This window comes from Varroa destructor, unplaced genomic scaffold, assembly GCF_002443255.2.
Source record: "Varroa destructor unplaced genomic scaffold, Vdes_3.0 BEIS01000007.1, whole genome shotgun sequence".
NCBI classification, from domain to species: domain Eukaryota; kingdom Metazoa; phylum Arthropoda; class Arachnida; order Mesostigmata; family Varroidae; genus Varroa; species Varroa destructor.
Window position 1 is genome coordinate 12,267,829 of NW_019211460.1, and position 19,822 is coordinate 12,287,650.

Sequence of the window (19,822 nt, forward strand, 5' to 3'; positions counted from 1 at the left end):
ATTTATTTTATAGAAACTGCCTGATTAGAAAAGAAAGATTCGGACACAAATAAAAATTTGATTTTTTGAAAAAAAATTGATTGATTTTCGTGTCTGCGACATTCGCTATGTTTTCGTTAAAAGCCCTATGGCGAAATGTTTTAAGCTAAAAAGTTATATTTATCTAATTATCCATAGCATGTGTAGGATGTGGGAGACAATAAAGATTTCACGAGAAAACAATTGCTTCTATTAATTTCCGTGTTACTGCCCTATAGCGCCAACCTGTCAGAAGCAGCGAACGCACGACTACGTGCGTGACGAAAACGGGTGTCGTTCCGCCAAGAAGGTGAAGAACGCCGTGTGCGTTGGAGGATGTGGCGAGGCCTGTTGCCGGCCTGTGGCTCAGAAAAGTAAACGGAGACAAGTCAAAATGGTTTGTCCAGAGAACCCAGCCGGTGCCTACACCAAAACGGTCGAAATCATCAGAAAATGCGCCTGCACCGAGCGTAATTGCGACGACATTTGAATGACATATATAAATATACTACTCTAAAAATTACGTAGTTGGTTACTACATCCATAAATACATTATAAACGAAGAACAGAAAAGTACACTCGACCACCTACTCTACATGAAAGTGTGGTACAGAAATATATATGCCTCTATGAGGTTTAGAGTTGATCCCCTCCACCCCCCCCCCCTTCAATATCCAGTCCTGGCTTCAATGAACATGGGATGGACATCCTCTGAACAGTGCGCTGTCAAATGGAGGAATCAAATGGAAGGGGGCCCGTCAGTGATTTCAGTAAGAGATGGAAAGCTGTAGTTTGTATGCTCGCAATACAAAAGGCAACATTTGATGTCTTTGCGGCTCGAGAAACATCATATTGGCATCCTAAAGGACTTTCATTCAAGGAATTGTTGGCCCTCATGCTAAAACACTTGCGAAAGTATCTTGCAGCGTCTTCTTTCATATCCGAGCTTGACCGCCTTAGGTAGCGGGTTAACAAACTACCAATCAACCCACCTTTGGTAACACATTCTCTGCTCTCGATGTGTGTATGTGTGGAATCAGATTGTGTTGTCGGTATCCATTTAGGATCCAAAACAGAAGTGATTACTTTGTGCTAGATGATATTGCGGATCGCCATACAGGGATCACCAACTTTTCCTCTCTCAAGTTCTCATCTCAAGTTAATCTCAGGGCTTCGAGCAGAAGCCAAGGTAGAAGATAACTTATAAAATTACTTGGCAGGTGACTCCATATGTTGGCCGCTATGTTACTATATGATAAGCATCGATTGAGTTACCTGACAAGACTCAGAATAACGTTAGTTTACATAGAACAACTCACTAATACGTCGCATAGACATGATGTTGTTTATTAATAAGATTGCACAGCACCGAGGTAGCCCTTAATGATACACAAACCAACGAAGCTTTCTCATCTCAGGCTTATCTATCTATAGCCATTATCGTTACCGAAGTAAATCATTGTTTGTACTCAAGTAAGCTAAGCACAATAATCTGTACAGGTTTAGAACGTTAAGGACATTATGATTCGGACGCCTATTGCGAAATAATTGCTATTGAACATGCATGCCCTGTTCGTCAATGTCGATCAATGTTGCCAAGGTAACTAGATGTGCCCTAATTAGGCATTACAATTTTTTTGCCTAACACACTGTACATTCGTGGGTGAAATTGTTTTGTTAGTAAGTGCAATGCATAAAATCTTGATAATCACTGATAATTTCAACGATCGGCAACAACCCCATACTGATCATAATGTCTACGCGCTTTCCTTAAGCTGCTTCTCCTGACTGGAAATCGGGCAGTTTGAAGCAATTATTTTCCTTAGGATCTTTGTAGCGTCCTTGTCGCAAATTCTCTGGGCCGGTTTAAGTCATCATGGGACAGATATTTCATCTATTAACGCAGACGATCATAGATCTCCAGGGTTACTGCTGGAGATTCGTATAGTACACACGAAAGCACTGCTACATTCTCGAAAGGATACGACCTTTGCGCGAGTTCTTCAACCTTTTCAACTGTCTCAAAAAGCACACGGAGACATCTTTGTGAGAAGGAATTCTTCCGAAGGAAAATATCAACTGCGCTTGAAGTATATCTCCGCCCAAGAAATGGAGGCTTTCGACCAAGTCGTACTATAGTCATCAACATTTTCTCATCTCCAATCGAACATCTTGGACCCATTACAATTCCCAAGGTTAGGTCTGCTAATATACGTGGGGTTGTAAGTCTCCATTCGTATCCCGCTATCGATCTACATTTGGCTCGCGGAGAGTTGTTATTCATTAACAAACGCATGTTTATCAACAGCCGATAACAAACATTTTTTCGAACGCGTACAAAAAAGAAATTGTCCTATTGTGTATTCTAAACATTCTTCTTCTGTATTCCTAGCCTCTCTGCCATTAGTGTTATTACATGTATATATACAAAGCAAATATGTTGTGTACTATTATTTATTCGTATATATACATGCTATTTATACTCTCGGTCTACACACACTGGACCGTACGGCATGCGTATCAATTTTCTATCATCCTGAATGTTCACACAGACACACATTGAAAGGGCATTAGATGAAAACACTATCGAACAGATAAATTTTCTAAGTAGAAAAACGGTCGGTCGACAAAAATGTCCATATACCATAGCTGAAATGTATAACATCATACTTAAGAGAGCGTAGAGAAATCCGCTTTAGAACCAAACGACTTTCATAGGAACGGCTGATATGTCATACTGATGAGATGATTTTAAAAAAAAAAATAAAAATTGTATGTACCAGATGCTAAAACAGTAGCAACAAAAAATGCGTGTACACAGGCACGCCAAGTAAATATTTCGATCTTTATTTCCACTTTGTTATTGCTATTACTATAGATAGATTATATTGGTTATTATGATTTATATGATCTGAACTATTGATGTTCCATATTATTTGCCTAAAAATGATTAAAACAGACACACGAACAGACACACACACACACATATATAAGACAGAAGAATATCTTCTTGTATATAACACAGTGGAACTGCTACCTATAGCGTTGGCAAATGTGGGGTGGTGAGTGAGAAAGCGGGAAACATGATAAAACAGATAATTGGGGTTTGCTATGTGCTGGACATGAAACAAAGGGATTTTCGTGGTGGTGTGCGGAACACGATGGTGATGATGACGGGAGTGAGCATTTGTATTTTAGCTTGTCACTATTAAGGCCCGGACGACCACGATCATGTAGTATGTAAATGGCATAAATATATATGGTGTTCGGGATAAATTGGGATTGAGTTCTATCTAAGTATATTTGATCATATACAAATATTACCAAACGTTAGACTGGTAGCTTAAAAATTAAAGGGCCCGAAAAATTCAGACGGAGATAGCCATCGCCAGCAAGGACGACCCCACAGGCGGCGGATAGCGCCCACTTTAAAACGGCTTCTAATCTGTGCGTAAGAATTCCGGTAGAATGAGAAATGAATTTCTAAAGCTCTTGCTTTCACGCCGCCAGGTAGTCCAGATGGAACTGGCTTGGTTCTGCTACTAATAAATGCTGGTGAACAAACAAACAAACAGGTCGCTAAAATATGTCCCAGTTTATTTTGAACACCTGTATACCTATGTATTTATATGTGGCTCACGTTCTTCGATATACTATATACCAAGACATTAAACAAATGAACAGATGGATAGAAATAAACATGATGTAGAGAGCCGTAATAAGAAGCACTGCGGAAATACATCGAAATCGAATAAAATGGAGGCAATAGCACGGCTAAGTTATCGGTCAGTTTTTCAAGAAATGCGAAAAAAAATTCGGTGATGTCCTACGAATGTCCGAAGGCTGATTGGAACCGAAGAGAATAAATAACAAAGACCGAATCGAAGTGCCGCATAGCCCGTCGAAGCAGTGCAGATAGATTTAATTTACTGAGTGGTTAATGAGGATGATATTGTAGGTGGAATTGAAATAACAAGTACGTGTGGACAACAGATCAATGTCTTGATACTGATGGATAAAATAAGATATTACTGACATTATTATTATTATTATGGTACTACAAGAGTGTTGACTTATGAGGTACATGTAGCCTTCTGCGAAGACATGATTATTATATTATCAGAGTGTAAATTTAAAACATGAAATAAAGCTGGTCTTCGGACATGAGTAATTGAAACAAGCTAGTGTGTTCTAAATGCAGTAGGTTATATACGCGGGTAGGTAGAGCTATGCTACCTACTTTCGATAGGTATGCACCAACGAATAGCAACTTTTAGACCACTAGAGACTGCATCAACACAGCATAATTCTTATTGTTAATATCTTTTGTCCTAAATGGTCTCATTTGTTACTTAGATAGGACACTATTTTTGAATAATTTTTAATCAGCGGATCCTATGTTGTTATGGGAGTAACTTGGGAGCAACAAATAAAGACTCAACAACTTGGGAGTCCATGGGAAGCTTTATTCCGATATTCCATCGGTAAAATTTAAAATTTACGTTATTGCACACGGAATATTCATTGTTGACCTTTAGCTCCCTAGTAGCCGATAGTTACGAATCAGAATTAATTGTGTCCCACAAAAGTTTGAACAACTAACTTGATCTTCTACATTCAAATAATCAGGATAAATAAGATAATCCATGATTCTATTCCAGAGACTCAGTAGCTATATATATATATATATATAAAATTTTTTTGTTAGACATTTGTTTTGAAGACATTTTGACAGTTTGAAGACATTTTTTGATCTTAACTGTTGTGCATTCATTCGCTACTCCTCGTGGCATATATAACCCTATAGTGCAACGACAAAGCCGCTATGACGAAGAGCAATGCGTTTTTTTTTTTTAATTCAATTAAGTATCAACTATCATTTAACCTCTATGCGCTGGACGAACTTCCGTGAGATAATAAACGTCTTGGACCACTTCAAGTCGACAGTGTGCCACGTTGCAAATCGGCGTAGCACGCGACTACAGAAGAAGCAGAAGTGATGGAGCGTTTATTATACCAGACATTTTCCAGAAAAGCGACGATATCATTAAAAAAGTTTATTTGCATGTTCTACAAACTCCTGTATAACCACGAGTAGCTGAAACGTTTTACAACAAAATGGCGTACAGCTCGAAAAAGCCGATTGGTGAAAGGCCGGCTGTCCGAGAATAGGGGCATGTTCTGTTATGAATACATACGACTACTGAAATAATTATTAAAGTGTTATCGTAACTAGCGGCCAATAAGTTTCGATATGACAACGTTAACTTGATCATTCGTGTTATCGAGGAGACGTCGGCAAAATGGTAAAGAAAACACTCACAATGAACAATTTCGAATCCACACGACGAAGGGTGGCCATATTGAATATGCGTGACTGTCAAAAATGACACTTCTAGAATTAAAAACAATTAATATGAATAGATCTGGTGCCGCGTCCCATATATCTATCTTCACTGTTTATTCATTCGTTCTTCCGAGCTTCACACTGGCCACGTTGAGGGCTAATCTTCAATGGCTTACTAATTTTTTTCTAATTGAAAGGTAAAATTATGACTTTTATCCACATAGTTTATAAATAATACAGTAATCTGAATCATCGTAATTGATACTATTTAACCGTGCGAATACTTTTTCCAACGAAGTAGTTTTTTTTTCTTCTACTAGAGGGGCCTGATGCTAATTTCGTCCTTATCCTAATGTATTTATTACAGTTTACGTTACAGTTGGTGGTGTCTGCATTTTTGAGCTTTGACCTCTTTAAGGAGTTGTTTTTTTTTGCAGAAGCCTCCCATGTGTACCTATGACAAAGCTATAGGAGCTGATGTAGGCTATATTTTTGACGGAATTTTCATGGAAATTTTTCTTCTGACAAATTCCAGCCCGAACACTTACATGAGGGTCTCTGTGAGAGGAATCGCTTCTGGTATCGGTCAGAAGTCCTTGATCACCTAAATTGAAATTTCTGTAGTCGATATAGTCAACAAATTTCTATTAAACGATTAAGATCTTCGGTATAAAAAAGGCCAAAGCCGGATGTAACAACTTCTTCACGATTGTGACATTACGACGATAAGACTTTTCTCACAGGTCAGTCTTTGTGGGGGAAGGACTTAGTACTAATCTCGATGCGCTAAATGCAATGCATACTCATATATCTAAATATCCATATTGGCAGCCGAAAACTTATCACAATATTTCACGTAAGGAGAGCTTTTTTTTTTCGATGCAAATCGATTAATCTCAAAAAGTTGATTATATACCTTTACCTAGATATTTTCGAGTAAAAACTATGAAAAACCTTATCTATTTATCTGTCGCGCAATGGGTTGAAAATGGGTTTCTTCTCAACGAATTCCTATAGGTGTTAATTGGGCTATGAAAGCATTTGCTGCAAAGTCAATTTTCGTAGAAAAATTGCTCCTGACTCCTTATCGTTCCTGATATCGCTAATAAATTTTAACAATTTATATTTAATAATTAATAAAGAAAATAATGAAAAGAGAGCACCAAAAATATGTGCGTATATATATTATAGAAAAAATCCTTAACCTTTAAAGAATTAATATGAGAACAAAGATATATTAATGCAAACGTAGAACTTCATTTAGCAATATATAAGCCTATATAAAAGAAAATACGCAAAAAGCAAACTATAAAGAAAAAAAGATGGAAAATTTTGATGACGTGTTAATAACAGAATCAATGTATTGGCTGACTTTATCAGTTGTAACGTCTCCTAAAAGTTGACCGAAGGCCGCTGTATTTATATTCGTCAAAAGCTGGTCGGCAGTCAACTGTATTTGTGTGCGTCTCGGAGATAAAGTAGGAGAGATAGATATAAAAAATATCCTGTAATAATATTTTAGAAATAAGCGAGACCAATCTAAAGTTGGCAGAGCCGTCTGTGAGCACATTAGAACAGGCTGATAAAATAATTACACAAGGTTAGAGGTTTAGGTGGGGCAAAGTAATTGCAACGGGATAACTGCCAATATATACTCGACCTAAAACTCTCGTTAGTCTAGCTGAACGAATCAGATTAGCCAAATTAATTAGCGGTAAAGAGGCGGTGGGGCAAAGCTCGCAAGTCCATCTGCTATTATACAAGGTGACAAATCTATATTGAGAACAAACCTTGCTTTCTTCCTTAAACTTTTGTTTCTAGGTATTTCGACAAATTTTTTTTGCATGTGCCTGATCTGTGACTTCTGATGGTGTTGGCTATTCTGTACAACCGTTATCTGCTACGATTCAGGACCTGAACCGCTTATTAGTCATTTATGAAATATACCTTTTTAATATTCGCAAATAACCTTTTGAGAATAATCATACGTTAAACGATGTTCGTAGGTGATTCAGTTTGTATTTATACTCTTCAAGGCACATACAGGTCGAAATGTGACTTAGGTAGCAGGGCAAAGACCTCAAAAATGCATAGGCCCAAGACGGCGAAAAAGTTCAAGATGGGGAAAGGGACACAAAAAGACTAACCATCTGGGCGACCTAATTGACTATTGATGGTCTACTCCTTACCGCGGCTATTAACTTTTGCATCACAAGCCTAGGTGTGTCACACGTTAATTTTTGAGCCACTTTGATGAACTTTCAAGCCCCTTAAATTTTAATTCTTATGAGGATTTTCCGGTTGACCTTCTTTTTTTTTTTTTATTCTTCAAAATAGCACGAGAACTGGTAGTAATGTAGACCGTTAATCTTAGGAAAAAGGGAAGGTTTAATTTTGGTGAGGGTTCGTCGAGTGCAGACAGATTATACAAGCTAACCTTCGCTCAAGTAATAAAAATGACACGCTGATCTTCGCTATGACAAGTTCGCTGTTTTTTTTTAGAGTGAATTGGCTTTTATAAAGTTTCAGTAATAGCAAATGAGCGCAGTCCCGGCACGGTAAACGCCCACCTACAGGTTCTTCCCAATTGAATATAGCACCTCTGTAAAAGCAGTCAATCTGGTTACTAAATTAGCTACATTGTACATGTACGCAATGTAGGAAGCTTTAGCGTAACACATATGAGGCAATGCAGAAGCCGTAATTTGATTTCTGTGATCAAAACACATTTGAAATTCTTGTAGATAAGGCTAAATACCATACGACCTAAGAGATCGTGCTCATGAAGCACAAAGGCCCTGTATTATGTTTGTCGTTTAACGTAGCATAGAAGCTCATATGGAACTGTAGTAGATATCAATCTTTTACGGTACATGTTAGAAGGATGGTTTCAAGAAAGAAATATACATTATAAAACATCTATCTAATAATCCCTCGTTTTAGCTCAATGGTAACACTAATATAAATATCTCATATTGTGCCCTTTGAAGCAACGCTGGTGGCAGCTGCGAATCGCCTGTCGTTACCAATATCTGCACAGACACAACCAATGATACAAAGTTAGTTGTAGAAGCAAAGAGACAGGCAGGGGGAGCAGTTATATATGCTATATGCATTGTATTGTTTCGGTTCACAATCCATCTTTGTCAGTGCAACATCATCGACCGCTACAAACCCCCCGATATTTCCCTATCGTCGTCTCCTCAACATACTTTCTCGTACAGTGAAACATATAGACTTCTAAATACGCATACATACGTATTCAACTGTAGTGTTCACTGCTACAAAAAGCGTTGTGCTCGGACTTCTATGTTCCTGTCAGCAAAAATTATCCGTGTCGGCCCAATGTCGGATGAGAAAAAGGTTGCCCGACATTTCGATAAGCCAACAGGCACAAATAATATATAGTTAAACAAATACAGAGCAAGAATAGTTGTGGAAGGTGAAAAATTTGGAACGCAAGGGGCTAGGAATTGAAGGACAAAAAGAGGCTTATTTGAAACATTGCGTATACCGTTGGCGGGCTAGTTGGAATAGCAAGTCGTGCGGCGTGAAGCATGTACCACTCCATGCCTTGCACCCGCCCAGTCGTCGTCTTTTTCTATGTTCCGTCAATCAGCAGAGAGACGATGGCTGTGGACAAGAGTAACACAGGTATGGTAAAGGGTGGCGAAAGATAACAATTTGTGTATACATGCTCGTTTACATAAGTTGGCATACCTATATCATTGGATAATCATCTGCTTTGTATTGTACTGCATCGGTAGAGCAATCGGCTCCGGATAGATAGGTGATATGCGAAGGCCCTGTCAAAAGGACGCCGGCAGGCCTTTTCGGAGTGTAACCAATAGGCTTTGCGGCTATTGATGATGCGAGAACGACTTTAGCTGAATGAACACTCGCCTTTTATTTAGAGAAATCGAATGAGTGACCTACAAATAGAATACTCTGCATGGATGATGGACGTTCCATATACACTTCGATTCTGAACGCCATACGTCAGACCTACGCCATCACGCTGGCCTAAATATGTACTCGTACAGTAATAGATCGTTTCTTTAGTTGCCATATGGGTCCTGAATAGGACAATATATCCCAAAATAATATTTGACAGTTACTCGTTTCTGCATGTTTTTTAATGGGTGATTGGCATATAGACAGTACGATTGTGCGTTTATGATCAATCATAAGTACTATTATATTAAGAAGTCTCCTTATCGCAATAAATTTATGGGTCGTTCTTTTTTAATTCTGTCTGGAATTGGTGCGTCTTGTGATTCCAGCATGAAGCGCTTAAAGGAAAACGGATGAATCATTATAAATCTATGTATATGTATATATTTCTTATACACTTATGTTTCTATATATATATATATAGAAACACAAGTGACAATGAATACCTTATTAGTAACTGGCTCATGTTAGCGCAGCGGCAACCACAGGTTTCCTGATTGTGTACTATGAATCGTTTTCGAATACGTGTCGAGGCATTTTTGTCCTTCGCATAATCGACAAACATTGTTCCTGGCGATCAGTCAATCGATCATGATACTGCACAGTGTTTAACAACTTCATACGGTGATAGGTCCTGCAGTGAACATACACAAAAGGCTAAAATAGTGACCGATTTGAATGGAAGCTACGTTCATACTATAGAACTGGAAGAGGCGGATAAGCATGGTCCAATTCAGCGTAATGGTAACATCAGAAATAGCAACGGCAACATCAGTAGCTGAAAGCGGATGAAGAAGATGATTCGACGAGAAAAGCCGTTGACGTTAGCTCGTAATCGATTTGGGGCGGAGCAGCGAGGCAATCATCAGATGCGCAAAGAAAGTGAAAGAATGAGATGCCGATGTTACGTACAGTCTAGCGGCTTCTGCAGTTATCTATGGCCAGTGATCGATCCTACATGATCAGACACAGACGTGTGCTAATGTTCCTCTCGCTTACCACATCTTACGGCCTCCGGATGGTCTGTTTGGTTTTCCCAGCCACGTGTTTGAGGCACTGCAACTGCTGATTTACCAATAAAGTGAACTGGTGGACATCGTTACTGTGGCAGGCGTGTACGTTTTTACGGGCAATTACGCAATTCGACAAGAGCTGCATTAACGTATTTGAATAATGTATTTGTTTCGAGTCAGCATAAAAACAGCGGCGTTACTATTGCGGCACAAAAAAAAACAACGGCGGCACAAATGAAATCGCATAATAGCACTCGGTCAGAATTACGTCAAACTTATTAGCTATTGTCAGTGAATGGCCATAACCAACTGCTCAGTGATGCCGAACTCAGTGATGCAGATAGGCCGAACTGACTTTGTCACTCAATCTGAAGTTTTTACTTTATGTGTATTTGATGAATCATGGCCTATTTAGCAGAACTCTATGCTAAATCAACGTCCAGCTGACATTATGACGTTCCCTACCGCTATGAAGCCTTTCGTCTGGCCGATTTGTATCTCAGCAGCAGTGAGACGACCGCAAAATTGTTTACTGGCGTGTCCCATGCAGATGCGTGTAATACCCGAGCTTTTCGTATGCTTGTGGCTATGTATATACAAGATTCAGAAGATGTTTAATGAAAAAAAAAGAAAGCTGTTCTCTCGTGACGCTTACTACATTGCATTTATTTTTTGAAGACTAGTTGTCAATTACGATTTTCTATAACAGCAGCAGTAGAGATAGTGGTAGCGCAAACAAACTAGGAGATTCGTTGTAGTCTTGAAAGTGATCCTTCACACTGGTGCGGCCTACCACAAAAAAATCTTACCAAGAGGGCATGCAGTTCACCTCTCGGCATAATCTGATTAGGATTAGAACTATTAGATAAAAAGAGACCTACAGCATAGAGGGACCACGTATGAAAACATGGGAGTTATCGACAATAGGTGGAAGAGGCAAGGACTCTGATCAGAAAAGTTTTATATACAGGGACAGAACATCTTCTTGTATTCTAGCTTAGGGAAAAGTGCGCGACCTCGTTCCTCGGCTGCGTGGTCCCAATTTACCTGTAAATCAACATATGTCCGTTGAGATTAGCTAGCGTCCATATGTACGATTGGCTGTATATGCAAATTGTCTTTACGAGCATGCTTGTGCTTTACCTTTTCTTTGGATCTCGGCCATCTGCGGCTCAATATGAAACGCATGCGGATGCTGCCTGTATCTTTCTCATACGATTGAGGTCATGTTAGTGCTCTTTTCAATATCAAGCGTCAACTCGACCCGGTGTTGGTCTGCGAACGTAATCTTCTCAAACCGTTATACATCATGTTCATTAATGATTTGTTTTAGTGCTCAGCCTTTCCTAGGTTGTTTTTCCGTTCGGCGAGTACCTCTCTAGCGTCTCACTAGTTACTCAGACGCTATTCGTTGAGAAAATAAACAAAATCATGTATATGACGTGCTGCCGATGTTAATATGGCAATGTGAGAAGAAGGATCAATAGAAGAAATCTCTACCTATGATAAATAGACAGCGTCTAGGAAATTTCAACAATGACGCACTATACGTAATATTTAATACTCCCTACAATTTATATCTATGTTCGTGTTAATATGCTTCAGACGAACACAGGAAATGAACAAATCGTGACGAAAATAGACAGCAACATTGAATCGCAGCACCGAAAAGGTGAGAGGCAACGTTTAGCGGGGGGGATTGCTTTTCATTTTATACAACCCTATTCGTTCCCCCGATCACGCTAAGTTAGGTTGATTATTTACAGTTGTCTGAGACGACGCTCGAAGGTTAGGAAAACCAGGTACTGCCTGTAACGTTAAGATATGCATCTCAGTATTTCATTCCCATTATAATTGATGGTGCCACTGTTTTCCTGGAAAGCATTTCGGCTAGATCAGTTATAATCTATTACTACTTCCTGTAGATAAAACGCACGCCACTGGCCGGGGTAACTTCAGTTTGCATCCACATAAAACTCGACAACATCGGTATGAATGAACATCCCGTAAAATTTAGTATATGATGTACATAATGGTACGTTTCCGAGAGTATATATATACATGTTCAAAATTACTCAGACCTGATAAGGTTCTGTTTACACAAATGTCAATTAGTGGCACCAGAGACACACCAACAGCGACAACTTAGCCGTGATTGTAACAGTGATAACCCTTAGTATCGGGACCATAATGCCCTGAGGCTACATTTTGATCTATATCTTCGCATTCTAGCTTCATTTACTCTGGGTTGGCCGGCCTTTATTCGGCCTCTCTGTGCCATGTTATATTATTGTACGCTTGTGCAATTACATTTTTGTTATATTGAATACGGTAGCAAATTTTCAACTCTATATCTATCTTTGATTTTTCGATTCTGTATGCTTATTTCCTGTATTTATTTTTTGCACTATGCTTTTTGTTATCGTAAACCTTATAGCAGGGTGTGATGGTTCCGCGACGCGATGCGACGCGACCCGACAACGCTGAGACGATAAGCCGAAAGAATGGCAAAAGGAGAGAGAGGATTAACTTCTAACGGGCTTCTTCAGCAGTGCCGCTGGGCAACAGGGAGAAAGAAAGCCATCGAACGAAAAAGAAACACGTTTGTGAAGGATTACGAAAATATTTGTCGTCAGGCGTATACATGCGCCGCTCATAAACATGTGTGTGAATATACATTGAGTCTGGCCAGGCAGACTGCGGTTAAAGCAGCGACAGGAGAAGCGTCACCAGCAGTAGCAACAGGGAACACGAGGGACACCGTAGTTCGAATTGTGGCAGCAGTAATTTAGCTGGCGGAATGACACATCGCATCTCTATCGATTCTCGATAGATACCTGTACATATAGACAAAATGGAATCGGAACATCGGTTTCTAGGAAGTCGATGACACGGACAGGAGCGCTCGACGTTCGTCGAGGGACGCGGCATGGGCTGACAACAGACATCGGTATCAGACAAGGCTCTTACACACGTGATGACAGACAGGCAGGCAGGCAGGCACGCAGGCAGGCAGGCCCAATCCTCAAATAGATAGGGTTGAGTAGATAGTAGTACTAAAGGTTGTAACACAAGCGGAATCGACAATGCTAAAAGCCAATAGCATTAGAGACAAGCGACCAGGAACATATTCTGACTGTTTAAAGGGGTGCGAGTTTATAGGATTTGAGATTGCTTCTTTTTTTTTTACTCTATGCTTCTAATGGCGCTAGACACGACATACAGCTAAATAAGGGCTCGCAGATCGAACTAGCCCAACTAAAAACAACAGTTATTTACTAGTAAGAGCTGAATATATGCGTGCTTATACTACATAAGAGATAGACTGGAATGATGCACTGGATTCGTAAAGTCGGCTTTAACGGAGATGATTGTTCAGACAACAGTGCTCCGTAATTTATTACGTTGCGAATTACGGATTATACTCCGGCTATTATATGACCATATGAAATAAAGATCTTTCCTTTCTTGTTTATTCCACAAAGGTATCACCTGTTTGTAGACTGTTTCGATGTTGGACAAGCGAAGACATTTTACTAAACAGTAGTCTATTTATTTCTAGTTCGATTCTCCGCTCATGAAACAGTGATGAAGGGCTTCGGTTCTTAGGCCGCAAGGTTAAGTGAGCGAAGGGAGAAAGATATGAGCACATGCAAGTAGAGTTTTGGCGATTCTTTTCAAGTTATAGTAACTTTGATATATATATATATATATATATATAAACCATTAGCATTAAATACAGACTGTATTTACTTACACAGCTCTGCGGAAATATTGCACATAGCCGCATCCGTATTAGTGACCATATCTAGATTTTCGGCTTGTTTTAATACTAATAAATATACGGTAAAGTTGCTGAACTGAAACCGATTTATAAGAAGTTTCAGTGTTTTTTTTTTCGATCTTACCTCTGGTAAGTACTTGCGGATAGATGATATTGCCAGAGGGCTGAACACTACTTATTAAAAATTATGCTTCCAAAGCAAATGTTTATGATTAAAAAATAGCTATCATGCGTGGATAAAGTTAGAAGGCAAACGCTTAGGCAGATCCTCGGATATGCAAAATGCTCTTTGTGGGGTCGAGGTAAGCAGGAGGCAATAAACGCTCATCGAAGCCATCTGGTATATTTGTTAAGTTTTACACATATCGCTCTTGGTAACCGTAACGCTCTTATCCGATCAGCTTGTCCTGATTGAGCAATAGCCGGGCGTCTATTAGACGAGACCGGTCATCGTTAGGCCAATTCACTTCCTGGGCCTCTACTTCGTATATGCAACATATAAGCAAAATGGTTGTTTCTTTTCAAACTGACCGCTGTAGGTATCGACGTTTATTATCAGCGTTCGGTGTACGCACGTCGTTGAAGGTTTACAGCAAATCTAGTACACCTATACCATACCAGAGTTCAATTACCCTGAACTTTTTGGTTGATAGACATGATACGATGATTCGTGAAGAGAATCGGCGCACTGTGAACGTTCTGTCGATCTTGCGTGTAAAATACAGCCATCTTAGACGTATGGTCTTGAAACCTGGAGCGGGAGGAATCGCTTAAATTGTTTCGAAACTATGAATCAACGCTGTAGAGTCCCGAGGGATTTTCACAAAAACAGCAGCATATATGGGCCGTAACGCATAATGCTGATCACAAAACGTTCCTCTTTTAAACTTTACCCTTTTTAAGACAAATGATGATGTATGTGTCCGACTTCGATCCGCGCAAATAGTTATTTTTAGTTAATCATCAATGTTTATTTTCGGCAATGGCTCGCATTATTTGTTTTCGCGTCAATCTTATGATTTTCCACCTCCACAACGTAAAGATGTCGTTCACAATCGTGATGAAATGCGGCGGGCCTAGTAATACATGATTGTCCTAATAGGGAAACGTTTTTCTGCTTTGTCTGCCTAAATTCGGCTTTGTTAACTTAAACAATTGCCTAATTAATACCATGAAGACACAAGTACGTACTTGCATTGTGCGTGTTACGCATAAAACTGCTGCGCCTTCCAGTACGTCAACTTATCATTTCGATGCCATTGATGCAACTGAAGCTTCTGAATGACCTCAAAAATGTTTACGCAGATTGAACTATCGGCTTCAAGTAGTCGGAAAAAAAATTATCTACCTATGGAAAAACAATCTGTCGAAGTCGTCGTGAAATGATAGCTTTATCACACAGTCTAATCTAGATCGTTTGGCTAAGTTAAGAATATTTCAGTCTCTTTCCATTTGACACGCTCTTGTATTCCCGCAATTTACGGCCGTTACATTTCCAAAGCACATTTTTCTTTTCATTCAAGTTTTTCGAATCTTCTCCAGGCGCGTCCTGATAGTGCAACACCTATATTTCCTTACATGATAAACGCGGCTTGAAAAGGAAGCCACAAATACCCACTTCTGCCGATTCGAAGGCTGACGGCTGAGTCAGTGCAGGCATTACAGCGGCAGAAAGACCTGTAGAATAACGGACAAGAAAACCGAAAGCTGCGGGAATAATAGTTGTCGTCCTGATGGTGGCCTTAGATATCACCACATTATATAGCGACAGAGGCCAGTGGTTGAGTTCTTGTAAGGTTGATGTTGGCTCATACTAGTTCATACGCGCCCATAATATGGTACTAAGCGAAGGGAAGACGGGCTGGGCTACATCGAGATAAGGCGCGACGGCATTATAATGAAAAACTGAGCATTGGGTCAGGCGACCTTTCCATGCAGGAGAGAGATTTTTGAATAGCAAACAGCGTACAGGTATCTAGTCGTTACAAGGCTTCCTGTCGGATTGACATTGAGGGGGATCTACCCTAGTGTGTACCACTGTCAAGACGGCGAATAAAGGCCAAGTGACGGGGGGGAGGGTCAGACCAGGCGGCTGAACTAGGAAAGCGAGCAGGATCTAGCATCAAATGATTTCGTTTCATGGCTTAGAAGAGCTTAGGGGTATTCTGCAGCAAGACGAGCAGGAAGATCGTTTTAGTTCACTCTGATCTATCTTTTAGGTGACATTTTATCTTAGGAATAAAGTAATCAGGAAAAACACCTGACTATCTGACTACCACTCATTGTGCGCATATCGACGATCTAAGGGTACTTTGTATCATCTTTTATGCAAAGAGCTTTTTGTTAAAAACGAGTTTTGTTAGTAAAAAAATATATCATGTACTAAACAGGGAGCAAACATATCTGAACATCTGGCCCAGTGAAAGAGTTCTGTTGTGGTGGTAGGTAAGGAAGACACCGTAGCTAGATTTCGGTGTGTGGAGTCAATACTGCGAAAATAAGATAGTAAGCTCGAGACGGAGGTTTACATTCTTCATCTCGAACCGCGAAGTGCATAACTCCTGTTTGACAGTCCTTCAAAGTCGTTTACTTGCAAATCCCTCGTGCCACTGCACATTTTCGGAGGTTCTACTGTGAACCTTCATTCTAGGTGCTTCGATTATAAATCCATGCTTCTAAAATATTGAAAGCACCTTATATATATATATATATATATATATATATATATATTTCATACAAAATGTCTTTTGTGTTTTCTCTTACATTTCACATTAAAAGTACCTCTAGGTAGCCGTTGTTGGTTCTGAATTGAAAAATAAACGGAGAAAGAAATAATGGTGGAGGCGTTAATGGACTAGATTTTGCAACATAAAGCATAAATGAGCGGTTCAGTCTTGGAGGTCCGCGAAACGCGCTCGTGTCGTCACGAAAAAGAGGAAACTTTATACACACCCTAAATAGCTGACGATGTTACGATTCTTACAACTGGCTTGGACTTTACGTTGCTGCAAGTTGAAATTTACCTTCATCTCAATATTTGACTTATATATGTATTTAGGCCGCCCTGATCATCACGAATGAAAGCAAAAAACAATTCCTGGATTGATATCTTATCAAAACAAACGGGACAGATAATGGGTATATAAGTCTACTTCCAAGAAATACCGGTTTACCAAAAAAGTATTGATTGTTTTAAAGCAAAATTGAGACAAGTATGCTTTTTCTGCGTTAAAATAATATTGTTAAACGAAATACGTGCCATCTTGATCGACGACCTTTTGTCATTCTTCTGTTAAGACCATAATATCATTATTACAAGATTTCTGGACGAAAAATTGTGATCCGTGGTTTTTGCCCCCATCCGATGAAACTAAATTAACCATGAAAGGAGTTCAGCAGAAACCGAAATAAATTATAGTCTGGTGGTGGAAGATCTGATCTATATAGCGGATGCATTAAAGTTTCTTATCCCGGTTTGCCATTCTCAATTTTTGCCCGGTTAGCAAAAGATATACGTGGCCTGACGTTGTCAGTTTTTGACTTTTCAATGGCTTGGGATGTTTTTCAATTGTTGACAGTAGAAGTCCCGAGCGATCGTTTTGTCAGACGGCAGTAGCAGCAGCAGCAGCTCATAATGTATTATTCCTTTTCAATCCCTTCAAATGCAAAGAATCATTTTCTGGTATTAGTCTGGCCTTTGTCACAGATTATAAAGCCAATTTTTTTTTTTTATTTACATATTAATATCATCCGTAATCCACTTTTATCGCCCGTGATCAACTAATTTAAAAATGGCTCAATTTAATTTTGTTTCTGTAGAACTTTACAAACAAAATACGATCGAGTAAGTTATTTTACATCGATTCGTGTGGCACCCAAATACCGCTTTCCGTTTCGTAATCATCTTTTTATTTGAATGAATTAAAAACGTTTGGTGGTGGATGTTTAGCCCCTTGGTAATGTCATGACTAGTCACGTATGGGTCCAGCTTCACTTTCGCAATCGTCTCATAAACTTTTCCCGTAATCGGCCGACTAGTACAATCGACTACTGCAAGAAGCACCTTTCACATTTAAATTTCTAGAACGAAAGCGATAAAAGCGTCTTTGGGTGGTTTTTTTCCGATAACCAATCTTAACCATAAGGAGCCCAATTTTTTATGGGCTTCAACAGCACTCGTGGCTTTACCGTAATAAAACTGCAACGTATGGTGAATCTTCGTAGAAACTTTATTCATTCTTGAGGTGCTCTATCTTATATTTGAACAAGCTTACCCTCAATTTTCAAATGATACCAACACCGATCCAACGCGCCCAAATTATTTCAAATAAGTTACTTCAAAGCCATCCGGCCATTTCTACTTTGAATTGGAGATATTGATTTTGTTCGGTGCAGCCATTTGCAGAAATGGTTGAACTTTTCGGGCCTGCTATAAACGAGTATAAACGAGTTAAGTTATAAATGAGATTTTCCTCATTAATAATTAAATGGTCACCTTGTCAATTTAACATCAGATATGAAACACGCGACAAGCGGCATGGAAACACTTTAAATACGTGAGGCACTTAGTCCGTCTCTGATGTTTTCAACAACAACAATCCTTTTGTAGGCTCAATCATAAAAATTAGCGTATTAGAGAATTAGCGTACAACGCGCTAAGGCTCCGGTTGGCCGTATTGGCTTAGTCTAATAGGCCAGACAAAAGAACGAAGCTATAGTATATGGATTTTATAACAATTCTGCACTTGAATGATTATGTAATATATTTGAAATGTATAATTCTTCTTTCATAATTATTACCGTTCAGGTCAGTACACTGTTGTATAACCGTTGGTGGCTATAAGCTTTGACAGGTATTCCATTTGCTACCGTGGTGCCACCTATATTTTCGTCGAACTAATAAACTCTTTTTAAATCGGATGGCGGGCAGGATAAGGGTGGCTGAATACGACTAAGGTTGCATTACAAGCGAATAGAATTAAAAACAATCGCATTTATACAATTGGCTACCCGTCAAACGCGTTTTAGATATTGTTTAATGTATTAAGATTGCTCTTCAAAGCAGAAGCTAATTGTATCAGCTATTGAAGAATCAAGAACGAGCTCCGATGAACGTCTACCGACCTGCTGTTATAAGCGCCACTATTGAGGCAGCGATGCAACTGTTTAGCCGACGAATAGCTCACCTAATATCTATAACTAATTATCCTACATCCAAATAAATTGGCGGCAAGCAGTTTTAAACCGGCGAACTTTTTCGGTCAAGCAAGTTAATATACCATCTTCAGCACTATAAGACGCACCTAACTTCAACTATGTAACTTTTCGGTCTGATGTAACAGAAGTGCTGAAGTTGGCAACACGTTCTGTTCTACAAATTAGAGGTACGCTACATTGAAAGGCTACTACTGGTCAAATGTGCTGAAGTACTACTAGCAAAAATCAAGACCATATACAAAATTATCTTAACTTTTGTGATTGAAGAGAACAATAAGCACCTAGGGAGAACTATACGGGAAAGCTTTTGATCTTTATAGCTAGCAAATGGATTTGTTTTATCTCAGCACTCACTAGGCAATGCATGTACACGACCGATATATCTGTGCTGAAAGCTTAAGGCATGACCTGACCAGGACAACATTCCATTAACAGTAATAATAATAATATATTCAGCGAGAGATTTTTACGCAACTACAGTATAGAACG

At 39.3% G+C, this 19,822-nt stretch overlaps 1 protein-coding gene across 4 annotated transcripts in view; it reads left to right on the forward strand.

Moving 5' to 3' along the window:
* Positions 1–4,198, forward strand: part of sli (slit guidance ligand) — a 71,420-nt gene extending 67,222 nt beyond the window's left edge. For all 4 annotated transcript variants that reach the window (XM_022814299.2, XM_086974544.1, XM_086974545.1 and 1 more), the window contains one exon: positions 258–4,198. In XM_022814299.2, coding sequence (XP_022670034.1) covers positions 258–508 — 251 coding nt within the window. In that variant the 3' untranslated portion in view covers positions 509–4,198. The remainder of the gene's footprint in view (positions 1–257) is intronic.
* Positions 4,199–19,822: the final 15,624 nt, after the last annotated feature.